The 27,849-nt window shown below is 37.6% G+C and overlaps 1 protein-coding gene across 2 annotated transcripts in view; it reads left to right on the top strand.

Moving 5' to 3' along the window:
* igsf21a (immunoglobin superfamily, member 21a) overlaps positions 1 to 27,849 on the top strand; it is a 278,509-nt gene that overhangs the window by 213,269 nt on the left and 37,391 nt on the right. For both annotated transcript variants that reach the window (XM_065241167.2, XM_065241166.2), the window contains exon 5: positions 23,490 to 23,605. In XM_065241167.2, the coding sequence (XP_065097239.1) occupies positions 23,490 to 23,605 (116 nt within the window). The remainder of the gene's footprint in view (positions 1 to 23,489; positions 23,606 to 27,849) is intronic.

Raw genomic sequence — 27,849 nt, 5'->3', positions numbered from 1 at the left:
TTTGTAAACCCTCCACTCCAAGCAGGCCATAATATCTCCGCATTGGCCTTTGCTGATGGAGCGAGAATGTCACCTCCAAAGAGAGCTGCTGATTGAAGCAGATGATGAGGTGGAGAAATCCTTTTCCCTCCTCTCTCTGTGGTGACGCAAGATATTGAAAACTTGAAGCCCACCTTGTTCAGAGCTCTCTCTTACTTTCAACTTCCAAGACATATATAATGCACAACACATAGAAAGGATGTCAAATTCTAATCTCAGTTTTAAGAGTGGGGAATGTATTATCTGCACGATTGCTTCGGCACAGCTTTGTGTTTTCTTCGACTGCTCTCATACGTGAAACCGATGCACGAAACATCAGACCCTGCCCAATCTCTGCCAAGTCTCTCGTCCCCAACGCTCTCGCCAAATCACATCACGGCTCGACAAAGTCCGGATTTGGTCTCTCAAAGGAATGTCACATGTCGTGTGCCAACCTTCAGAGGCCACGTTTTGAAATTAATATGTGAGGCGGACAGATTTTTGGAGTCGGTCCCGAAAAGCCTTTCATATGGGCAGCTGTTGCCTGGCGGTGACGCACACAAACATTCACACACACATGCAGCAATACAGGTTCAAGGACTCGCGGATGCCGCCCATAGGCGTGCAGCTAATGGATTTCTTTTCGCTCTGCCAGCTTTCCCAAAGTTTGAATACAAATTAGAGAAGAGGAGCTGGAATTCACACAGGATTTGGCTTACCTCCTCCCACAACTCCATCAGGTTTGCTCTAGCACAGCTCTCTCCCACCAGGCTGGGGTTTTTTTAATTGACTAAATGGAAAAGCCATGTACCGTCTGGATGCTGAGGTTGTGTCTGGCAGTGAGGAAAGACAGGTTTGTAATGAGCCTGCTTGAGAACATATTATATATCCACTTGTTTTTATACCTCTCTTGGAAGGTAATTTAATGTCACTCCATCCCAGGATGTCTGCTCATTGAACAGTTAGGAATGCAATGCATTATATACAAGGCTTATTTCAATAGAATGATTTTAAAACATCCAATAGCCCATACAGCAGATTTCATTTCAGATCACACAAAATATGAATGGTATATTGGCTGACATTAATGAGTCAAATTTGCCCTTTGCTAGATTTCATTGTTTCATTTATAGAATATAAAAAGAGCATTTGTGATTCAGTCTGAGAAAACCCAGCTAAGATAATTTTTATTTAAAATCCTCCTACATACTGTGTGTCCATGGACATCACATTTTTTGTTGTCTGCACCATAATACTTAATTCTGCACTGCAAAAACAATTCTTAGTATTTTTCAGTAAAAATATCTAAAAAAATTTAAATTAAGATGATTTTTCTTGATGAGCAAAACTACCCAAGAAAATAAGTCTAGTTTTTAGACCAAAAATATTTAATTTAAGTGATTTTGTGCATAAACAAGCAAAAAAATCTGCCATTGGGGTAAGCAAAAAAATCTTGAACATTTCTCTTAAACACTCAAGTCAAGAAAAATTTGCTTACCCCATTGGCAGATTTTTTTTGCTTGTTTTAGGCACAAAATCACTTGATATTTCTGGTCTAAAACTAGACTTATTTGGGTCATTTTGTTAATCAAGAAAGGATCATAATTTAGGAATTTTTATAGTTTTACTGAAAACAAGACAAAAATACTAAGAAAATTGTTTTCTTGAAAATTATTTTTTGCTGTGTATACACTGAAAAAACACTATCTTACTTCGTTTTTTTTTTTTTTTTGGTCTTGTTTTCAGTAAAAATATCTAAAAATTCTGACATTAATAAGCAAAAAATAATTTATCAATAAGACATTAAGTCTATTTTTTGTAATTTTTTTACTTAAAACAAGCAAAGAAATCTGCCAATGCCAAATTCAAAAATCTTAATATATGTTTTTGTCTAAAAACTAGATTTTTTGTATGTAATTTTGCTCATCAAGAAAATACATCTTGATTTAAGAATTTTTAGATATTTGCACTGGAAACAATACAATTGCTCCATTTCACCAAATAGGACCAGTAGATGCATTTACTAAATTATGGCCTCTACCGGCAGCAGGTGAAACTTAATATAGGCTATTAGGGTATAAAATTATATTTTGCGGTATAACTTTGCTATGATAACATGTACTGGGATAAGATTTTCAATTGAACCCCCAGGATTGATTGTATTTTATTACACATTACACTATTCAGGCATTTAGTATAACATATTAGTATAACATACCCATTTATTTGTTATATGATATAAACACAGCATATACAACAACGTTGGCAGGGAAACGAGAGCTTACGCAGCCTACGGAGGCTACTCTGCTGCTGCTCTGTGCCCCCGCCCTCAGAATTTGTCATACGTCACTAAGAAAAGTGCGTACACTACGCTAATACTCTCTCCTGAATACAGAGGAGTCTAAGATGGTGGCGCTACCGGAAGGTATTTATTTATGTTAATAAAGTTTTAAATATGGATATTTCTACAACAACACCGCGCGGATTACCCTCAGAAGACCTTTGTTTATCATCCTGGAGCCGTTTGGATTTATTTTGTGAAGGATGGACGCACTTTTTTTGGACTTGAAGGTCGTGGACCCCGTAACTTTACATTTAATCAACTGAAAGATCTAAAACATTTTCTAAAATATCCGAAAATGTGTTTGTCTGAAAAACGATGGACATATGCAACTCGGACAGCTGGGGGGTGAGTAAATCATGGGTTTAATATCATTTTTGGCCGAACTATCCCTTTAATGATCGAAATCAAAACATTGATTATGAGACTTAAGCACAAACAAATGACTATTTCCAACAATGTATAGTCTGCATGAATTATTCATAATTCATTTTCCTTGCAAATGGAACAGTATTATAAGTACAGTTATATATTAATACAAACACACAAAGCCAATGAAGCCTTTTTAAGAATCAAAGCATAACACCATGAAGTCAACAATATCTGCCAATATTAATGTGTCTTTTAACATTTTATCAGATTTGACCCAAACAAAATTGACCTTTATAAAATAAACCTTATCAAACATGCACAACCCTTTCTGAAAAGTAAAGTATTTGAGATATTGAAAGCACTCTCCACAACCAAAAATTCATGTTGGCTTTCAAGGTGGAATTGCATTGCACAGATTTACTTTGGCACATTGCATGATTTGCATAATTCCTACGTGAATTGGGTGCAACAACGCCAACACTGGGTTTATATTTAATTCATGTACATTTACTGCATTCACCCCATAGAGTCCGGGAACACTTCTCTGGCAAACATCTGGCAAATGTTTGCCACAAATTAACAGCGAGTTTGTCTCTAATAAATCGTTTTTGCACTGGGACATTTTGCTAAAATGACACCTCGAACTCCATAACGTAAGCTCACTCGCTTTGTACCTCTGAATGTGACTTTGCCCGAGTCGCTTCTGTTAACCTACTGTGGCTTAGCGGTTGCAAAATGGAAACAAGGTCTGCACCTAAGTTACAATTATAGCAGGACTATTTCTGTTGGAACATGGGAGGTTATCTCTGGACAGTTTCTGTGGTCTGCTGAAGTGAAAAGACAAAGCACAGCGTCTGTGTTTCTTTCTTTGATTAATGCTCTGAAATGCTTGTCCTTATGGTGGAATTTGGATATGCATCTATGCGGTGCTGAGTTATTTTAAGTTCCTGTGCTGGCTGGTGGTGTTTTAAAAAGGTAGATGGTGATGCATTACCTCCTCGTTTTTTTTTACCTCTTGCAGGACTCAGGAAGTGCTTCATGAATTATTGTTGCCAAACCTGTTATCTATTCATGGCAGGTAATTACTCAACAGAAATATGGCTACCTTAAAAACCATCTGCACTGTGTCAGTTTCCTTCTCATATGTACTGCATGTTAACAGATAGATCGTTTGTTACATTGGCCAGGCTCAAAGATGACACATCGTGATGATAACACACTTCAATTCAGGCAATTAATCAAATCTTTTTTCTATAAGTTCTACGCTCGTAGTTTTTATGCAATACAGCATTGCATCATTACTATGACCTTCTATCCATGTGCTTTACCCCTATTTGTTATTTTGCACCGCTGTGCCTAGGGGCAAACTCGGATGCCAAACTCAGCTGTGTTTGGCCGTAAACAAATAAACAAATGGCATAATGTGCCCATCATCACCCTTTTAAATCAGCTAAATGATACTTGGCACCTGCCAAAGTACATCCTTTTAGTGACAAGAAATGATGCAATGAGTTGTGTCAGGAAAAGCTTGGTGCAATTAGAACGTCAGCGTGCTTTTTTATTTTGGGGGGGGGGCGACAAAGGCGTTTGGGTTCCTGTCAAAGCGCGTGTTTGTAGATGCAAATGCATGTATGATATACAGTACACATACATGAATGGCATTATCTGGGAAATATCTTGATCATTTTATAACCTGCTCAGCATAGAGCGTTGTACTGCTGTCATGATGATGTCGTGATGCAGGAACATCTATGTACAGTCTCATTTAAATCAAGTGTTGGATGGAATGTTAATGCCTGTAAACGGTTTGATTGACAGCATTAAGTATCCCTCAAAGTGAAGCCCTCCAGCTAGCATAGCTGTTGGCTTTAAAGAAATAAACAAGTTGCCTGTATGGAGAATTAAATACTGGAGATGAATCACAGGCTGTCTTTTAAAGGTGCAATATCACACTTTTTTCAACCGTTTTTCCACTTATAGCGTCTGCATTAGATTTGGATGGATCGCAATGCAATCTGTGAGAAAAATTGCAAAAGAAAATTGTGGAGCAAATTGGGAATCAGATTGTGACTTCCCAATTTGAATCGAATTAAATGGTGTAGTACTTAAAGATTCCCACCCCTAATCATATTAGTAAGTGAAGAGTTATTCAGCAGCTTAAATCCAAATGTGATTTACAGTACAGTACGGTTCCTGGTACTAACTATCCACTTCGAACAACGTACATCACCTCTTGCTGGGTTCAAATCTGCAATCGTTCGGTTACAAGCCAAGCTTTTTAACAATACATTTCCTCACCAACCACTATATTTTCCGGGTCTATAACTGTGTCAAATTACTGTTTACTTTCAGGCAATCTAAGGAGAAATGAACTCTAACAGCATTGCATGGGTCGACCTGGTATAAAAGCTGGTAGACGTATTTATAAGCACAATCTATTAGGACTCTCACCGCATCTTGAGGTTGTATGTTTGCCTTTTGTGTCTTATTTTTCAAATATGAAAATAAGTCTGAATTATTCTTTTAATGTTGTATGCAAATGAGACATCATTGAAAGCGCATGACCTGCCTATGAGTGTTTTCTTGCCATTTAATGAGTCACAAATAACCACACTTAGTAAATGTCATTGTTCCGGGGTCTGTCTACTAAGAAGCAAGCTGGACAGTGTAATTATGGCTTATGTTAGCAGGTGTTAGCTGGACACACAAGAAACCTGGGCTGCTGATAGTCACACAGTCTCAGGAGGTTACTTCTGGACACTAGACCATATGCTTTCTAATGACAAACTTGATGTGCCTGTCAAATATATTTATTTTGAGTAAATAAATACTATGTTTTATGTATTATGTAGCATAACTTCTGGTTCTGTTGCTTAGTTGGTAGAGCATTGGATTATTGCAATTTATTACATGGATCGTTGGAATGCTTGATTCTGATTGGCCATGTTGCGACATTTGCATGTTTGTTATTCCCAGATAATAATTAATGGTAAACCGAATGCTGCAAATTATTTTGCCAGGTACATTTTAATATTATATAAAAATAAAATATAAATGAAGAGTTTGGTTCCAAAATGCAATAAATGCCTTCTTTTATTGTTACCAAAATCAGTATCTGGTCAGTATTAAAAAGTAAATTCTTAATTTTACGCAAAATCTGATATCCACCGTTTTATTCTGTCATCTTTTCTCTCTTTTTTCCCAAAACGCGATAAATGCCAGTCCTCCTTCTCTGCAGGATGCAATAAATCCACTCAACAAATCACAGAGCACCATTCCACGCATTGTAAAAAAACAAAGGCGGTGCTTTGAAGCACACATAATCCAAGTTTTCCTCATCTACTTTGTACTTCGTGATCAACAAACAAACAAAAGCAAAATAATACTTTTGATGGCATTGATAAACCTGTGGGGGTTTTCTGTGGCGGGGAAGAAACGTAAGCCATCAAAATCGAAAAATTTACGTGAGAGGCACTCGAGCTTAGGAAAAATGCCGGCTGTTGCTTGTTCTCCCGACAGCATCAAGCTTCTGTCATGCTAACACATTGACCCCAGGAGATCTTATGAAAAACTTTCCATTATTTTACTCAAAGTCAACGAAAATGGAGAAGGACCAAAATATTTTACAGCTGATCGCTGTCAAAAAAGTTCAGCGACGACATCCCAAGGATGACAGCAGCAATGACAGTGATCTTAATATGACAAAGTAAATGTTTTGATTAATTCTGTTAATGTGTAATCCACTAGTCAACTAAATGAATATAACATGCAAAAGATTAATGCACATTTATATATTGATTCAATAGATTTATAGAAAAAAACATGGAGTTATTGCATTTTGCTGAAAAAATATTCAATTTTTATAATAAATCTTTGAAAATCTAATTATGGATTTGAATTGTTTTATGTTATGATAACCTAAAGATGCTATGTGCAAGTTTGTAACCAAAAATTGTGTTTTTCATCTTGTCACTATTGGTATAGAAACACTTTTTTACCGAAATTAGTCAAAATGGATTTATTGCGTTTTGGAACCAAACTCTTCCAATATGTCTTTTCATAACATATTATAACATTATATTTACAAATTATTAAACCAAATAGTGTGTTTGTGACTTTGAACGTCTATTCTTATTTTAAAACCGAAAATAAACGTGTTTTTCTTGCAGAAGGTCTGCATTTATTAGAAATGAGCTCATAAAATAGTTTGAATCACTATTTAATGTTCCTTACCTTATAAGTATACTTATGAGGTAAATAGCCATAAAATAAGCAGGATAATGTACAGACAGCAGGTTGTTTTCGTGAAATAAGCCGCTTTGCATTGGGTACTGATCACACTGTCAGGGCTTATTTCTGCGATAACAACCAGCTGCCTATACATTATCCCTTACATAGCACACATACTGATAAATATATAGCTCAAATCTTCTGTAAATCAAACATGCCTGCCAAATGCATAAATGTAAATGTTTTCAGAAGTATTAATTAAGTAATATTACATGCACATGAATGATCAAGCAAAGTCACATTTACCATTTTTCTCAGTGATTCGCAAGTTGTAATGTTGAAAGGGGCTTTTACAGAAAACAGATCTGCAGTAGATGGCAGGAAGTGGTTTTTGAAGTTTGTTCGTTATTGGTGCTGCAATGTAATGCTTCCTCGCACCCCAGAGCAAAAATATCGGCTTGTTCATTTCTCTGAAACCTTTCCGCATTAGGCCTGCATAGAAGAAAGTATTTTAAACCCAAAAAAAGACTCCACTTTAATAAAAGGGTAAATGTTGGACTAGCATGCCTTTAGTAATATACTGATGGCTGTTTTATTGCTGAGTAATGAAAGATGATTTTAGGAAAAAATGACTTATGTCCAGAGGCAAACTTTTCAAATTTAATTTAGCCTATTCTGCAATCTGCTGCATTGAGAATATGCCATGTGGAAAATAGCCTATGTTATGGATAGGTCAAAGAGATGGTGACAGACTCCAGGGCTTTGTACTTAGATATTTTTAATACAATTCCTGTGCCGAAACAGTATGATAGAAATGAAAATATTTGAGGTTCTGGATGCTGATGCGTTCAAGTAGGTGTAAACAGTTGTTTTATGCATTGCTTCTGTGTTGCATAGAAAACATGGAAACCCCTCATGAATACTTTGCAGATGCTATAGTAAAACTTTATTTTTTGAAAGAAGAAAATTGAAAGAAAATTCCAAGTTGGCACAGAATGGATTGTTTTAATTAGAAACCAAAAACTATGTTTGGAATTTTCAAAATTTTGGAAAGAGGAACAGGAAGATGTCCTGCCCATCAGTGTATTTATTAAGATGTTGGAATGGAAAGAAAGTTGCCTAGTTCCCTTGCTGATAGCTTATTTGCAACATAACACAGCAATCTGGTGGCTCCAAACACAAGCGCTAACAACTGCATAATCAATGAGCAAACCGTAGCTGTAAAAAAATTTAGGAATACATTAGCATTGACTTGAATAAGGAAGCGTTATTGGAGGAATATCAGCACAGTTTGTTACCGCTGCATTGTCTATACTGCAGTGGTGTTTCAAGCAGGCTACCAGTGTGAATATGGCCGGTACTGTCTCAGTGGTACTGCTTCTGAAAGAAACTAAAGCCTGTATTGCCAAAAACACCTGCAGGGACCCGAATCTGCACGGCACCGGCTCTGATCAACCTCCCTCGCATTGTTTATAACTCAAGAAACGCATTCCTCACACCGAGCTGGACAAACCTCACTTTGTCTGTGTCTTTGGTGTGCCACTAGTAATTATGTCCCCCGCTATGTACTGTTTCTCGGTACGAGCCCTGGTTAACCTTTCTGTGAAATAAGGAACAATGAGGAAATAATGAGGTATGGGGCCATGCAAATGCGCTCCTGATTCAGAAAAACTTATAAGGGATAATTAGTTTCAAAGGCATACTTTTGTTGCTTGAATAGCTTACAGAATCTGTATGAAGCAAACTACACATCATTTAATGAATCATTGCGTTTGAAAAGACTCCAGGATTTGTTTCAGACAATAACATTGGGTGGTTGTGTGGTTGGGTCGCAGCGGTGCTTGCTTGCCACCGACTGTTTTCATCAAAGACCGCAACTTAAAGTTGCCAACCTTGTCTGATTTTCCCAAATACTGATTTAAAATGAATGTGTATTTTTACAGGCTCCCATAGATCACGTCTAGTTTAGCCTTCCTGATATACAGCAGGCCGATTATACTTTTCTTTCTTTTAAATCAACATTAAGCTTGCTGAAATTATTTTCACATATATTAACTGCAAATACACATAACCCACAGATAGGATCCAGCTCTATTGGGAAAAGGAACTTTTTAGTGTGGGACATATTGTCATCCTCAAGTTTTTGATAAACATTTTAATAAAAAGTTTGGACAACCATGTTTTATTTCTAATAGAAAAAAATATATTAGCAGAAAGAATATAAAGCCTTTTTTATGACTTGTAATGTATGCTGACATTTACCTTTTTATTCTTTGATATGTATGTCATTATTGTATTTCAGTATTTTAATACAGGCAGTGCAACAAATACCATTATGATCTATAAATACTATGCTGGAGTCAAAAATATTGTTAATATAAAAAAAATAGATGCCTGATTTATATAATAATAAAAAATAATAGAGTGATACTTGCCATGGCAAAACTCAAGCTACAAAATATTACAGTGATGCAATGATGCTAGCATGATCCACTTCGAACAAGACGCCAGGCAACGTCTTTTTTCGACGTCTTCTGCACGTCAAAATGTTGACATCCGTAGGACATCCGTGTAAGGAAAAGAGAAATGAAAAAAGCGAAAAGACATGATTGTCTTTGCATTTCACCCATCCACTGCAACACCGAAACACTTCAGTCATTTCCTGCCAACTATCGATCTCTGGGTTACAAAAAAGTCTGTCTAACCACTCGGCCACACGGCCATATCTTTACATCGTATATAAGATATATTTTGAGAATTTTTCATGTTAAATTGTTACTATGGTCATATACTTTTAATATAACGAACTACACATTTAATTACAGATTTTTAATTGTACATTTAGATGAATTTGTATGTAATTCAAGAGAGCAGAAAAACAGTACTGTATAAATAATATAGACTATTCGTATGTATTAATCATTTTGCTACAATAATGCTGATATTTGTAAATAAACACATTTTTATAGGCCTAATCATGTAATATAGACTTATAGGCCTGTCATAATGTCAAAATGATGTCAAAAAAATTATCCAGTTCAAACGTCAAATGTTGTCCCTAAATTGGACGTCCAAATGACGTCCAAAAACATTATCCAGTTCAAACATCAAATGTTGCCCGTAAATATGACGTCCAAGTAGGGTCATGGTTGCACGTCCAAATAGTTGACCTAGTTTGGACGTCGAATAGATGTCCAGAATTGGTCATGGACCGACGGCCCAATATAGACACGATCTGCACATCTATCCGACGTTGTGTTCTACAAAGGTGTGGTGGTTTAATAGTGTATGTCAGGAAAAGCAATGTCTGGCCATATGCCAATGTCCACAGACTACTGGTTGTTTGGCAAGTTGTTAGGGTCACTGTTAAGGCCAACTTAATTAAATTTAAGCTGATAATAATCAGTTTCACTGGTGTTTTTGCAGCAGCCACTATTTAAACCAGTCATTTTGGTGAATGTTTTTCCACTCAACAGGGCGAGCTCCGGCATGGTCGCGTGGAAAAGTGACATCAATGCATACCCTGTTTGCAGTCTCCCAGGAGTCGCTTGCCAACCTGTGTGCATGCTCAGTAGTTGAAAGGACCTTGAAAAAGGGTGTTTTTAACACCATTTTTAGCTGGCATCATTGAAATAACTGCCAAAAGGCATTGCAAATTTATCCACCTACTGCTGCGACTTCATTAAAGGGACTTTGATTTTGCATGATGTTAGCATGTTTTAGCATGATGCTAACAGGGTCAGTGACAAAAACGGTTTGGCAAGATGAGAAATTAAAAAATCTTTAAAAAAAACTTGTTTTAAAATCACGCATCAGGTTTATTTCAATGCACATAGTGTATTTATGTACATTTTATGCAATAAAAAATTTAATTTGCACAATTTTTATGAAAGTTAAGACTGAATGGACTTGAATGTCAAATGGTGTAACCGCCAATTGCGCCAAAGAATGATGAATATTAAATATTTTATCCATCTTGATGGCATGAAAGCGTATTCATAAAAAAAACCATTTTTAAATATCATTTTATTAGTTATTTCTAAATGTAAATTTTAATGTGTTTTTGTAATGTTTGTCCTGACATATGCTGAAAACAGCTCTTTCTTCTAAATAATCTTTGACAAACTATGTGAAAAATCACATTACACTAAACTAGATGATTATATTTTATTCCACATTTTTTTATGAATACATTTATATTTTCATCTAAAAAAGTTACACCAAGTGACACAGACCGGTTACACCACATTTACATTTTTGCAATTATCCCCCAAATATTCTTTCAAAATGAAATAAAACCAGAAATTTTAGACTTGGTCCTCAAAAAAGATAATTTAATCTGAAAATTTATTTTGAAATTTGAATTCTTTTACATTTAATTGAAGCATATGGACACAAAATAATTAATGTCATGTCATTGCCCCTTATTTGACATACACTCCAAATGCATTCAAGTTATAAATTATATCTGTATGCATGTTCCTTAAAAATCAAACGCATGACCTTTGCAGAGCTAATGCAATACTCTGAAATAGGTACACTTTATAGTGTATATGGGATTTCGTAATTAGATTTATTTATAACTGACAAATAATCATATTTTTTCTCTTATTCTGTCAAACTGAATACCTCTTTGATTACCTATGGCCGAATCACAGCCATGCTGGTATTTCATGCATCAGCCCAGTTGTGCGATATTACTTTAGTTGTGTTTCAGTCATGTATAATTAAGTATACGTTAAAAAAAACACTAAACCTGTTCTTACTTTCCAGCTGAACTCTGTTTAATCATGCTTTAGAAAAACAGCTCTTACAAATTGCTCACTGGGAAACGGATCTGCTGGCAAAGCTTGTATTTGTTTGTCATGCTGGCCCTGGAGGAAAACGTCTACCCCTTATTCAACACTATGTCTCCCTTGCTCTCGACTATAGCGAACTGGGTCTGTGCTCAGGGGCAAGCAAACGGAGCTTTCTGGAGGTTGGAAGCTTTCAGAAAAGCAATGTTCTCCATCTGTCTAAATCCTGTGTGGGCTACACCGGGCTTCTTGGCGTCGTGTTCTAAAATATGGAAGTTCAGCTGTATCCCTAAAGCTTTGCTTATGTGCTGACAGGTTGGAGGCGTGGAAGCGTCTGTCATATGGTATGTGATGTCATTTCTCTGTATGTCCATGAGGGAGGGTTGCTCATATGGCATGTGTTACTACAGTACAGGACAGAGCTGAGAATTGAATTGATGGATCCCAGTGATTCGGTCCAACTCTCCTTGGCCTCATATAAGTTTATGGCCCCATTTTTCCCTGGACAGTAAATTAGGTGATATAAAAAGGTGTCTGGACCAAGCCTTACAACCACGCTGATCAACCAATTTGTCTGGTTCTCCCGAGTCTCTAGGGGATCTTAAAGGAACTGGAGTGTAGTGGTTTTGTAAATTACCCAGCTGCCTATAAGTAAGGGTGGGTGAAATCAAAAAGCCAAATGAAAGCAGATTGTGATTGAGACCCCCCATCCGATAATCGTCGACTTTAGGACTGCAAGTGCCAGCCATGGCATTACGGATGGCGATTGCAGTCACTGGGTGCCCATCTGCCACTCTCTGGTGCTTTTATTCTTTGTCCCTTGTTCCATTGCATTCCTTTATCTCTCTCACTTCCAACCCATCTCCATTAAATCTGCCGCATTCCAACTGCAAGGCTTCTTTTAGCGGCCAAGGGTTTTCAAAGAAGGAAATTGACAGTAAGTCTGCATATACCCATGACACAATCTTATTTCCTATCATGTGGGAACAGGCTCACAAGAATCGCTTTTGTGTGACCGATTTTAAGTTGAACGAGCGTTTCCAAGTGAGGCACAGAATGATTCGACCCACCTCGTCTCACTTCTCTTTTTGAATAGTGGAAACTTTTCGCAATGGAAAGTTTTAAAGGAGAATTATCTGTTTAGTGTGACATTTAAATAACAATAGCCCTGGGCCTTTACGTTCAGAGCTTTTTCGTTAGGTCCAAGTATCTATAGAAGCACAGCTTGAACAAAAGACACAACGCAGTTGACGGCTTTCACCACAGGGTGATATGTATGAAAGAATACGCCGCTAAACGGTCGAAAGGGCCCAGGCGGGAGCGCGCACGTGTCCCCACGTGGCAACCAACGTCGACTAATGACGTGAGTGTGATTAATGAGCTCTGTAACTGGTGAACCTGTTCGAAGTGACACCGGCGTTTGGCACGGTCCGTCAGCCCTGTCTTCCATCCAACAGACAAAGTGCATTTGGAGCTCTTGGCCGTCACAGAGCTCCGTTTTCGGCAGCAGGCTTCCCCACACTCCAAAAGAAACCTCGATAAGGCCTGACAGCACAGTAATGACGAATGCAAATGGAAAGGGCGTGGGGCACATGCAAATGCTTGAAGCACAATGGGCAATGTGATTAAAAAGCGCTATAGAGCCTTTTATCTCGTGGCACCGCTCGTCTTGGGAACAATATTTCAAAGGGCTGACTCTAGTTTCAGAGCTGCTCGTCTGAGCCTTTTCTTCCCTATAGAGGGAATTGAGCTTTCATAGGTATTTCAGGCCTGCTGTCTCTTCTATAGGCTTACTGGTCCAACCTGGAAATCTAGGAACTTGCGTAAGGCTTATGGTTATGCAGGTGCTGTATTACACTTAGAAAAAGGTGCTGGTTTCTTAGCTTAGATTACTCATTACTAATCTAATATAATAAACTATGCACTGTATATGTTTCAGTTTTTTAGTTACATTGTCTTTTTTATATTCATATTTAAGTTTTTTTATTTAATATTGGAAAACATTCCAGGATTTTTCTCATTTTAATGGACTTTAATGGACCCCAAAACTTAACAGTTTTAATGCAGTTTAAAATTGCAGTTTCAAAGGACTCTAAACGATCCCAAACAAGGCATAAGGGTCTTATCTAGCGAAACGATTGTCATTTTTGGCAATAAAAATAATAATATGGATTTTAAACCTCAACTTCTCGTCTTCCTCCGGTCCTGAGACGTGCCAGCGGGACCTCACATAATACATCATCACGTCAAGAGGTCACGGGTGACGTATGCAAAACTACGCCCCAAGTGTGGAGAAAGAGGACCGTTCCGATGTTGTTGTATGTGGAATGATAATAATTTATGTCTTTGTGTCAGTTTATTGTTTAAAATGATCCGCAAATGTACGTTTCATACATGTAACAAGTGACCCTTTTACGTCATTACGCAATTACGTGAGGTCGCAATGGCTCGTCACACAGCCGGAGGAAGAAGAGAAGTTGTGGTTTAAAAGTGCATAATTTTTATTTTTCTTGACAAAAATGACAATCGTTTAATAGATAAGACCCTTCTGCCTCGTTTGGGACCGTTTAGAGTCCTTTGAAGCTTTGTTGAATCTGCAATTTTAAACTGCATTAAAACTGTTAAGTGTTGGGGTCCATTAAAGTCCATTAAAATGAGAACATATGTTAAAAAACATAATTTCTTCTCGACTGAACAAAGAAACACATCAACATTTTGAATGACATGGCGGTTTCTGAAAAATTATAAAAACTGCCTGTGAACTACACCAATTGTACCTGCTGTGTTGATTGTATCTTAAAAGGGATTATGTCATTCGAATCATAAGAATCTCAGCTTTCCAAAGATGTGTGGCATGTTTAGCTTTTTGTTATTGACTTATTGTATGTCATGAAGTTTTCTGTAAAATAATGCAGTGTTCCTCCATTGGAACGCTAAAAGGTTGAACTAATGTCACCAGGTTTTTTTATTTTAAAAACATATAAGTGAATGCTGGGTTTAACATGTGTCATTCATTATCAATAAATCAAAAATCAGTATTTTTAAGTAGATATTTACAAAAAAAAAATGTAACCTTTGCATTCCAAAATGGTTTCAACAGAACAATCTGAAATCCTCTTTGTGGGTTTGAGCAATATTGTGAACATGGCAGAGCTGTAGTGTGTCAGAAGTAGAGCAGTACTCACACTACATTGTACATTGTTGGTTTCTTCAGATGGACTATTAGATGCACTGATGGACTGATGGCTGTAGACTAGTTTTAAAGTCAAAGCAGAGCCACTTTCTGAGCGAGTCTCTGCATCTGGGTTCAAACTGAATGAAAATATATCTGTTCTTCCTCATTTCAAAGTATGAACAGTTATGTCATTCAAGACTGTGAATAATACATTGCTGCTCAGATGTTCTCGTGCTTTAGCTTGTGTTTACTTCACAGGGAGGAGACATCAAATGAACTCTTGAGGATGTATCCTTTAAATTTGCCATGCCATGAAGGAGTGGACCTTGAATAAGTCTTGAATAAGTAATCCGCTGTTACGAGAGCTGCATCTGTAAAAAGTAATGCAAGACACAGCTTGACATTTTCATTATTGAGAACATTATTCTACTGTTACAGGATACTGATCCTCATACACCAGCGTGATGTTTCATAATGGCTAGTTTCATTGAAATACCTAGTTGGTCTTTGAAATAATGCAGGTTAACTATGGTGGTTTCACTGGTCAGCAAGTTAAGAAACAATACGCTTCTCATGTTAGAGACTGCCAATTTAAACACAACACACAGTATGACGATGACTTTTTTAATCCATGATTGAGTAAAATGTGATTAAACCCAACTGTTGGTTTAAAATAACCAAGAATATATCCATATTTGACTTTATCATGAGTTGAAAAAACCTACTGTAGAATAGGTTAAAGGGGACAGAGAATGAAAAACCATTTTAACCTTTGTCGAATAATGGTAGTCTACCCGCATTCACGAACATACAAAAAGTGCTAGATATGCTAAAAATCTCAGTCTCATAGAAATTCCTCTTTTAGAAATGTCAGCCAGAAAACGGCCCAATCTGAAAAACTGATGTTTATGACATCACAGGCATCTAACTGCCCCTCCACTTAAATAATTGGCTAAAATTTTTTGAGTGGCAGCAAAGTTTGCAAATTAAGCCAGTAGGGGGAGCCAAATAGGTGCAAAACTACTTATTTAAAATCCCCCACCCTAACAGAGCTATCTGAGAGAGGTTTTGAGGAAGCTTCTAAGGCATAATAGACCCAAACTAATTTTTTTTTTGTCTACATGTCACATCACAGAACAAGGATAAAACCCCGTTCAATCATTCTATGTCACCTTTAATTTAAACCCAACATAGTGTATCTGTATTTTACCCAACTAGGTTGAAATTTTGCTTTATATAAAACCATGATGCTCCTTTTATAGAGAAAGGAGATTTTATAGTACAAAAATATTTTTATGATGTGTTTAGAAGAAACTTTATTTCAAATTAGACTTAAAATATTAAAGCTGTAATTGCACACAGCAGGAAAAACTGTTCGGAATGGAAAAGGTAAAATGCTTATAATCATGCCTAATTAGATTACCAAAAACCAGAAAGTCTTATCTGCTTATAAAAGAGGCAAAACTGCTGCTAAACTGCTTTTTTGTGATTCCAGCTCCACAATATTTTTGTGCACATTTATCTGGGAATTGGTATTAGCTTGGAAAATAAGGCAGATACCTTCATACCGTGTGCAGGTTGGAAAAATACACACAATATTAGATACTACAGTTGAACTGAGGATAAACATGGTCTCTGCCAACCATAATGTATTCTGTGTTGTGTTTATTGGCTGTGAAGAGCACAAAATCATCAACATTCAAGAGACATAGAAACCAATCACTCTGACTAGAAACATGCCTATTTATTAACTTTTCAAAAGTTGTTCATGGCAGAATTCATAAACGTGACCTTGCTGTGAAAACCCAGCTAAAAAAAGTATTTTTGTGATTTACTGTTGTCTGCATAAAAATCATTTTACACAATGTAAAGAAAATTTTGTTAAAGGGGACATATCATGAAAATCTGAAAATCTTCTATCAACCTAGAAAATGTGAAAAAGATCAACCCAGTAACTTAGTTTTGGTAAACCATTCTCTGCAAGCATGAAATAGGTAATTGAAATTTGGCTCCCCTTGTGATGTCAGAAAGGGATAATACTGCCCCTTAATCTGCACTATCCAACCACGGCACTGCCATTTAGTGCAGAGATTAACATATTTGCATTTAAAATGACACACCCAAAATCCCCACATTTGCTCACACATACATAGTGACAATTTTAACATGCTATAATGAATTATTATTTTGAGCTATTTTCACATAAGTACTCTGGGACAATAAAGATTTATTTTACATCTTAAAAAAAGTTTTGTGAAATGTCCCCTTTAAAATATAACCTTGATAGTAAGGCCTTGTAAATGATTGAAATCAAACTTAGCTTACTTTAGCCTGGATTTCACAGATAGTGTCACAAAGTACCATAAATAAAGTAACATATTTCAAATGTAAAATTTATGTACATTTTAGTAATGGGTTCGAATAACAGCGAACATACATTCAGATTAAATGAAATGTACATTGAATGCACAGTACTCTGTTCAAAAGAAATGGTCTAGCTGTCACTGGGGCGGTATAAAAGTGTCTGGCAAATGCATAAGTGTAAATATATTGAAAACAATCTGTGTTTTCAAGATATTGTAGATTGTAGACATGGGTACACAAGTGTCTTCTCAATGGCATGGGAAATGAGTGTATTAGCCTTGTATATTCTAAGCAGCTCATAATGCATTCATTTTTTTTTAGAGAGCCTCCTTGGTGTAACCTGGGGTTAAGTGCCTCATTCGCAGTGCACAGTGGCGAAACAGCAGGGATGTATTTGTACCGTATATATTTCCATTTCCAATTACATTTACTCTTGTTTTGAACTGAACCCACAAACACAAGCTTTTCACTATTTAACTATTAACAAGCAGAACCTTCAACATTAAGACTTTTTACAGAATGTGTGATAAGATTAGTGCTATCATAAATTACAGCCGAAGTTAGATAATGTGTTTGCTCTTTAAGACAGTTCACTGAATTAATCAGGAAGGTTTTTAATCAAATGCATCGGTGGTTTTGTGTGATTATCTGTCATTACATTCATTCTGCTCTTATTAAAATTGTTGATAAACAGTTTGATGAAATAAATGCAAACGTTGATTAATTAGTCTCGATTGGACTTACTATGCGCCTAATTGTTCCATTAGGAAGTAAAAAAGTGAACAGCTTTGACCTCTGTCTCTTGTGTTTTGACTGAGGACCTATTACATCTCAGTAACAGATGTCAAAGGATGGTGAGGGGAGGTATTGAAGCCCCCACCTCCCTTTCCCAGTCTCAAAGGACCACTAAATCCTTTAATTACCAGGCCAATGAAATCTATCTGCAGGGGACGCTCAGCTAAATTCCTCGAATGAAGAAAAACCTATTTGCTGTTATTTTGTAAAGAGAGCAATGGTGCTCCAGGCTATCGCGCTGCAAAAGGAATACAGCCGCCCCTATTAGAATGAATGGCTCTGCGGCGTGGATTATGTTAGGGGGAGATGGTTGACACACTTTTTTAAAGAGGAGAAAAGGGTGAAAACATGGCGATGGAGTGGTGAAACATTTATTGCATGCTCTTTTAGAAGGAGGCATGAAATTCAAAGAAGCACTTAAGGGGAGCGTGGCCCGGTGACAGGGTCAAGTGCCTTAGGAGGGTTTGCAAGCTTTTCCTGCCTATTGGAGTATTTTTTGCTGTACTTATTTATTAAATCTCAGGGTGGTAAAGTTTTCTTTTTTATGACTGCTGTAAAAATACCGTAACATCCTTGAAACGTGTTTTCAGCAAAGAAAATAATGACTGTTTTCAAACTGGTTTCCTGACCCATCTGCCGGCGGCCCAGGCTTGTGTTGTGCCATTTATGTACAGTATAATAATAATTCATCTTGTAAGACATCGTAAAACACCAGTATGCCAAACAATCAATCAGATTTATTGAGGATTTTTTAAGACTTCATCTCGGTTTTGTGGGCAGGACGCAATGATTTACCTCAGGGCCAGTCAGAACTGAAATGAACTTGTGACAAAAAAAAGAAAAGGTCAAATATATCACAAATACCTCATAAAGGTAGCATACATTAAAATGAAGTTATGTTTGTATTGAGTCCACTTGTGTGTTTTTTCCTTGCAGATTAAATGCCATTTTTGTTGCTTTTCATTGAAACCATTGTTTACTCTGGAAATAAAAGTGCACAGTCAGAGAAGCAATGATTATTTTTCAACTAGATCATTTTGGGACTGAAAATGACTCCCTGGATACACATTCAGTCTTGTATTTGCTTTTTGAAGTCTTTGTGATAGCATATTTTGACAAATTATTACAACATACGTTCATTCAAGGAAGACAAAATGGCCACCTCTCACCAGATGTGTTTTCTCTCTCAGTGCACCAAATTTCACAAAACGCTCAAGAAACCTTGTACGTGTAATTAAATTGAGTGTGAAAAGGCACGAATGCCACCACATCGAGCAACATTTCTAATCCGGCAAAGGATTAAACAAGGTATTGTTGTGTGCCAAGCATGGCAGCCGCAGTTTTTAATCGTTTCAAACATCCCAACAAGGATTATTATTAAAATAAAGACTGCCTTTGTAGTTTATTATGAATCTGTCTTGAAGCATAACATCTTGATATTATCTCATGTTGAAAGCACAAACCTGTATCTGTGTTTTTGAAGTGTACTTTAAAGGAAAACACCACTGTTTTTCAGTATTTTACTATGTTCTTACCTCAACTTAGCCTAGCCCCATTCATTCCTTAGGATCCAAACAGGGATGAACTTAGAAACCACCAAACACTTCCATGTTTTCCCTATTTAAAGACACAAAATAAAACTTGATTATTTTAAAAAAATTTATAAAAAATGAGAACTATATTGTATGGCGGAAGAGCACTTAGTTTGCAGCACTTCGACCTCAGGCGCATTGATGGAAGTTTGAGCGAGAGAGGGAGTAGTCAGAAGTGATGATGTTACTGCGCTCCGAGGTCAAAGTTCTGCAAACTAAGTGCTCTTCCGCCAAACAATATAGTTCTCATTTTTATCCGCTTAAAAAAATCCCCACATTTTATTTTGTGCCACCATACTTACTCATGTAACTACTCATGTAACAGTCTTTAAATAAGGAAAACATGGAAGTGTTTGGTGGCTTCTAAATTCATCTCTGTTTGGATCCTAAGGAATGAATGGGGCTAGGCTAAATACTAACACATTCACGACGTGCTGAACAAAGATTAAGTGCATGCATAAAAAATATTATAATTATTTATTAAATAATAAGTATTATTTAAATATATAAATATATAAAAAATATTAATTTGTCTAAGTTGAGGTAAGAACATAGTAAAATATTGAAAAACGGTAGTGTTTTCCTTTAAAGGTGATTTTTTTTTATGTTTTGATATTTCTGTTTTAAAGTAGATATGTAGACATGCAGAAAATTAACACAGAGACTGTTGTGCTTTCAGAAAATGTATCTGATTGCATAATAATCAAATATGTATATGTATAGCCAATAGCCAATAGAGTTTCAAGCAGGACTTCCTGTTTACTTGTACAGTGGCACATGGGGACAGTGTGGAAGTATCTTGATAACCAATTTTTACAATTTCATGCGTCGCCTGCAGGTGGAGAACCTGAACAATAAACGCAACTTCTTTCTGACCCTGTGTACTGTAGGTGGTACTAGAGGTCTTCACGGGTCCACTTAAATCCAAAAACAAGAGTTCTGACCCATGATCCGAGCTGGTTTGGGTCTAAAAGTTTCATGTGTACCTCAGACACAAGTCAGGTATAATATTAGTGGCCTGGGGCGAATGGACACAAGAAGATCCGAACTATCTCACGTGTGGGCATCGAGTTTTATACTCCACCCACCTTTGTTTGCCAAGAGAGCTTGCGCCATTGTGTGGCTGGCGGTAGGTTAATTTTCATTGAGCCAGACCTGTCAATCAATTTTGAATGCACACTGTAAGCGGTTACCTTGGTGTTATCGTCACATAACAAATGGAAATAAATGGAGCAGCAGGCCCAATTGGTTGCAAGGCCACCAGGGTTTCTTTGTGTCTGACTGGTGCGGGGCTGCACACACGTCGGTGTGGTTTATATTCAGGTCCAGTCAGGATAAAAAAGTGTTTCTGCACAACAACCTGACAGCTAACTTTTAGTTTCCTGTTTGCCATATATGGTCATTCCTGTGAAGGTGCAAAATGACTGACAGGCTTTATATGGATCTGACAGCTGTTCAAGTCACATATTTGTTTTGTTCTGTTGTCACAGGCACACCTACTTCATAGATCTGTCAGATAACAGAATTTATTTATTCCGCTCTCAAACTAAATGCTATTGGATATTTTAAAGGGGAGGAGCTACTCAATATATCCCGCCCTAACTTCCAAATTCAGTGGAATTTACGTCGGCGCATCGACAGAGCTGGGCATTTCCAGGCTCTTCAGTGGGTTTTAAAACTACCCTATGTGGCATCATGGGTACTCGTCTGCAAATAAACCAATAGAGAAAAGCAATCTTTGCTTGAGGCTTACCATCACAGCAAGAAAAAATATACGAGTGTTACTTTGCACAGTAGACTACACACCTTCATAATCAATTGCTGTACAGTTTGTCGCCAAATCTTTGAATAATTGAGGTACAATTTAGTAATGGCATTAATGCATTAAACTGAAATCCAATCTTGCTAATTCCAAGGATGCGGCCTTTAGATTTCACAGGCGGCCTTTGGTCTGTATTGGTATGCTTGGCTCATTTCGTGAAGCAGTTGTGAGAGCACACGGTTAATTAGCCTTGAATAGCCGCTGCTATAAACAGACACCATGGGGTCTCATCCATCAAAACCGCTGTGAGCATTTAACAAACAGAACATTAAACATGTTTTTTATGGCTCTGGGATGCTATCAATTTAGGGACAGCGTTGTACTTCTTGGATGTGCGTGCAGGTGCGTATTATAGTCCCATCCGCAGAATCATGTGACAGCATATCATTTTCCAATTTAGGACCAGCCACTTTCTTCCCAAGAACTAATAGTGTGCGCTGAGGTTAATTTTATTTTATACGTCTGCCATCAATAAGAAATTAAGAGGAGAGGAAACCGAACTTCTCAGACCGTCAAACGTTTCTCCGTCGCTTTCGTTTTAATCAATTAATTTGTATCGGTCGCTTATTGGAGAGTGGCAAAGAGATTTCGACCTAAAGTGACACTTGTATTACCCATGCTGCTCTCCTAATACAGCATCCTTTTCTTCCTTCGCCTTTTTAGTATGCAAGCGTTATTGATCAAGAGCTTCACAGCAGATGTCTTGCCGGGTTCACTTTTAACCCTCTGTGCTGATATCGCATGCTTTTTCTCCAGCTTTCAAGATGCGAAAAATGCTAAAGTGACTAGCGGCATCATCCATTTCTCTCAGCAGGGTGTGTGAGGGAAGTGTTTTATATGATCACGCAGCTGCCGGAATAGTCAATGCCCACCTACGTTGGCACGTTGACAGGGGATCATAAATCGCTCTGTGCTAGTAAAAAACGCAGATGTGATACATACCTCCTTTTCATACCTGGACAGCTAAAAAAAGTATGATTTTTCTCACTGACACGTTGGCTCAAAGGAATAATTCATCTGTTTAAATTAAAATTCTGTTGTAAGTTACTCTCATTATGACTTTCGCTTTTCTATTGGACTCAAATGTGACTGGCTATTTTTCCACAATGAATGTGAATAGAGACTGGAGCTGTGAATCATATTCCAAGCTTTTTGAAGTTAGATAATGACTTTGTGTGACAGACTTAAATTCCGGTTTGTATTCAAAAAGTCATTTTTATTTTAAGGTTGTACTGTTCCTTTAAATACAACTGTTGAAAGTGGAGAAAAGAGAGAAACTTACTTTCAAAGCTTTTCCTTTCTGTGTTAAATAGATGTCAATACATAAAGCAAGTCTTCATCTTTTCTATGGATCCCTACAGGCAGTAGTATACACGCTTGCTTTTCTGAAGTCATGACACACTCATTGGGCTCCCGAAAGGAGCTTAATAATAGTCAGTTGATATTATATGCATAAAGCAATACACGTCTTCCACAAACAGCATTTACAAGTGATGCTTTTTATAGTTCAGATAGTAGTAACACTGGACTTCCGTCTTATAATAGCTCCCACAGGACCACACATCATACTGTATGTAGGTGGTTGTATCTCATTTTATTTTGGGGTCAGGGTCTTTGCAGACCAACTAACGCATTGCTGGAGCTCCCTGCGGCCCAGCCACAATTTCTCATCTTTCAGACATCTACTTCCTTCCCTTTGCTTAAACAGTTTTCAGTATAATGTTTCTTCTTTGCTGTAAAAAGCAAGGCGTTCATTGACAGAATAAAGCTAGGCTGACATGCTCCAAAACCCCCAGCCATGCAACACTCAACATCGCATCTGCACATGAAAGGGCATTGGATATACACACGATTTCAGAGTCTGTTTCAAAAACCAAAGCGTGTTATAGAGGGTTGATAGGAAATAGCTATTCCCATCATTCTGATGATAGATCTTTTAAATTGCAGCTGTGCATGTCTCATTTTCCGTATCTCTACCCCACAGCTCCACCCAACAACATCTCAGTTGTGGCTGAGAACACCCCGGCACCGTTCAGCCGGTACCAGGCCCAGAATCTCACCCTGATCTGCACTGCCAAAGGAGGGAAACCAGCCCCAGTGGTGAGTTACTACTTTGCAGACATACACGTGTGGTTAAAACTCTTGGCCCACATCTTAACCTTAGGGCAGAGTTCAAAGTCTCTATAACTGTCTATATAAAGTGAGTCTTTTTATTAAAGTCAGAAGAATTTCTGCAGCCCACACACGTTAACCTCATGCCCACCAACCATGCCACTCCACTCGAGTTCAGCCAGCGGTTTGCAAAAGTCCCACCAGCCCATTAATCATACTCTGTGGGCGAACGGTAATGTATTCCGGATCTATCTTGCCCCCATCTCCAGCAATTATTAGCTCAGCGTGAGAGGCGTACGGTGTAAAAATGATTTTCACCACTCCACCTGGAGAGCCACATTGCCGAGCGCCAGACTGACCGGCTTTGGGGTCCATCAGCGCTGATCCCGTGAGTGCAGGTCTGGTACCCGTGGAGAGCTACGCCTTCATTAACAGCCAATCCTTTGCCGTTCACTAACACCATACAGAGCGTGCGCTTCATCAGCATGGGCCGTTCGCTCTTCATCCGACAGGAGGACCTGCTAGTGCAGACAAACGGCGGGAGAAGAGAAACAGCAGCTAAATTAGTCCGGAAAGATGGGAGGATCTCTAAATGGTTCCTGCAAGCTGATGAGGGCCTTTGATAATATTTTTCAAATGGATCATAACAGATCTGGGATGGTGGTTACATTTTGTGTCATCCTTAAATTGGACATTTCACAATACTTTATTAATATGTCAAATAAATATTTGTGATAGATGTGAAGCTCTAGCTCAAAATATCATATAGGTAATTTATTATAACATGTTAAAATAGCCATTTTGTAGGTGTGAGCAAAAATGTGTCGTTCTTTTAAATGCAAATTAGTTGATCTTTGCACTTAATGGCAGTGCCTTGGTTGGATAGTGCAGACTAAGGGGTGGTATTATCCCCTTCTGACATCACAAGGGGAGCCAAATTTCAATGACCTATTTTTACACATGCTTGCAGAGAATGATTTACCAAAACTAAGTTACCTGGTTGTTCTTTTTCACATTTTCTAGGTTTAAGTCATTCAAAGGTTTTGGGACACAGCCCTTCTTATCAAGATGTTTATCTATTCCAGTAATTCCAATCCAAACAAATATTAATGTTATACCATACAATACACTGTCAGAAAAAAGGGTCAATATATGGTCCCTAGCTGTCAATGGGGCGGTACCCTTACAAAAAGTACACCTTCGCACCTAATTCATATTTGTTCCTCAGAGGTCAACACTGGTACGAGTGCATTTTAGTACCTGAATAGGTACATAATGTATACATATCTGTACCCAAATGGTACATATAAGGATCTTTATAAAGGGTACTGCTTCCCCAGTGACAGTTTGGGACTATTTTTTATTTTGATTATTGATTTTTGCATGGGGTTTCATCATGTTGGAATAGAAAGGGGCCTTGCCCAAACCATTACTGTAAAAATTTGAAGCACGCAGTTCTCTAGAATATCATTATATGCTGTAGCATTAACATGTGTCAAACCTGTTCATTAGAAGGGGGCATCGCAATACTTTTGTCCCTTTAGTGTATTTAGGAAATAATGGGTGATAGTTAATTTACGTTGATCCATTTGGCAGATACTTCATCCAAATTGCATTACAAAGTATACATTATATAAATATGCAGTCTGATCTCATTGTCGACTCGCTTTGGTTTGGGGTTAGAACGACTTTCTTTTACATAAAATGGCAACCTAATTCCAATTATCAGGCTACAATTGTTTAAAAATTCGGAAAAAAATAGTATAAACCAATAGTTAAAGTGACATCCTAACCCAGACCCCAAATCTTACCCCAAACCCAAGCGACAATGGTATAAAAATAGGAAAAACAATTGAGTAACCAATACATGAAACTGAAACGGAAAAGAAAGTCTGTGGTATGGACACATATAAATGAGCAAAATATTCTGTGACTATACCATGGAAATATGTGAGATCAGGTTGCAATATGTGTGTTCCCTGGGATCAAACCCATAACCACTTGCACTGCTAATGCAATGCTGTACCACTGAGCTACAAGAGCTGCAAGTCAGTGCTAAATCATTCAAGTTTCTATGTAAGTCAAGCCAAAATTTTTGCAGAAGTTTATATTCTGATCAAAACAAAAGATCTTGAAGGTTTTCGCATAAAGAAAAGCATCAATTAAGTTAATGAAGTACATTGGACTATAAGGTAATTAAGGATGTGGTGAAGAAAAGGGTGGAGCAGTTTTCTGCATTTTGATAAGACTCTCAAATTCATTCAGGACCTGGGTCTCCATGGGACCAAAGTAGAATGGGGATTTTTATTAATTTTTTTGGCAAATTATATATATTGTAGGCTATCTCATGTGATTCGTTGGCTCTTTTCCGCGCTCAAACCTCAGAAGCTTCGCAGAACAATGTTTTAAATTAATTGTCTTCAGGAAATAATTTTGTATCTCTAGACCTGAAACAAACCCATTGAGGGATAACAATAACGTCAAAGTCACCTTGTGCTCCAATGTGCAGTGAAATAAATGAGTAAACAAGTAAACACATAACACTTGGGGCATCGTTTGGATATTATTAACTACTAAGGAAGTCTCCAGATACCATAGACCTAGATAGAACTGTGGATCTTATGTTGTTAAGATCTACGTACGATCTGAATTAAAAGTCCTTCTTCCTGAAATGAGGAATTGCAAAAGCTTATAGATTAAGTTGTTAGTTGGAGTAAAAAAGCATACGGTTCTGCTTGCATTGCTCAATTAAATGGGCATCTCAATTCATTTAAAACACTAAAATAACCTATGTTGCCTGGAGGCAACACCATACCCTACAGTGTTAAACAGTCATCCCTAGACAAAACCTTCACACTTTTATTTTTACAATTATTATTTGTATTTCCAGCAGGATGCACATTCACTTATTTGCCTCTCGGTTCACTAAACATGCAAATAAAATAACGTTTTTCTCAGCTGTGCTCGAGGGGCGCAGAATTTGAGTGAATTTCTTTTCTTTGCCCTGTATCCTATACAATTTTATGATGCATCTCATTTCGACATTATCAGCATTGCTGCCTCATGGCTTATTTCTAAACCATCTGGTACATTCTCTCTTCTTCCACACCCTTTCACTGTCGTCTTTCAATAGTAGGTCAAATCAATGCCACGGCTTTTCAGTTTAACACCCTCTTAAAATCAATTTAACAGCCGATGTGCATAGCTTGGGGTTCAAAACATTGTATCATTCACACAGCGTGCAGAGCGTAAGACATCTTATCTTTGCTCTTTTATGGAATAAAACTGCCTTCATATCATCAACATCTTTAATCTCGTCAGGCAGAATTTTTAAAACGTACACAGATTTAAAGGTGCACAAAATATTTTGTTCATTCATGTATTTCTGTCTGATACCACAGTGGTTTGGTGATTTTATACTGACACCTGTTGGTGTGGATGTAGCATCTTTTTTCAAATTTGATAACAGATCCAGATTCAGTAAAGTGTCAACTAAAAAGTGGATTAATGGGATTTTGCAGTTATTACCCCCTGTTGGTAGACACTGTAACTAATTGATTTTAACTATACTTAGCTGTGTAAGTTAATGTCTGCAAGCAAAATACTATTTACAGTATTTATTACCAAAAATGATTAATTTATCATTGCAGATCCCTTACTATAGTTAAAACATTGTAATATCCATGGTTCCCCTTCAAGGAAACTTGCGCTGCATTGCCGAAGTGAGGTTGCATCCCAAAGTGACACAGCGTCTCGTTCCCTTCTCAGGAAACCATTGTTACATGTGTAGCCTGAGAGGTTCTCTAATTTTTTCGTAAGTCTCCCCACACGGCCAATGAACCTTAATGGGTGTTTCTTATTTTAAATACCATGAGGGGCAGCTTTTAAAAACACAGCGGTCCCTCGCCTGACAGGACAATCTGGCGTGTCCTCTGCACAATCTGCTGCTGATTGAGCGAGAGTTAGATAATGACAGATAATACAAGGGATGATTAAGTCCGTTCAGCTCTCACTCTTGCATTGTAACTACAGAAGTGACGCCATCGTCTCTCTGACACTCCAGTGATTAAATACGACAACGTTGGGAAGGAGAAAGAGAGGCCAAATGAACAGCCACTATTGTCAAGTCTCTAAATGAGCTTGCCACTCGAAATAGGGCCATTGGCAATAGGCTGCATGCAGGTGCCTTCATTAGCGTCCATTCACAGGCAAACCGCTCTGTTGGTGGCATG

This window comes from Paramisgurnus dabryanus, chromosome 14, assembly GCF_030506205.2.
Source record: "Paramisgurnus dabryanus chromosome 14, PD_genome_1.1, whole genome shotgun sequence".
Classification (NCBI taxonomy): Eukaryota; Metazoa; Chordata; class Actinopteri; order Cypriniformes; family Cobitidae; genus Paramisgurnus; species Paramisgurnus dabryanus.
This window is presented reverse-complemented; position numbering and strand designations above follow the sequence as displayed.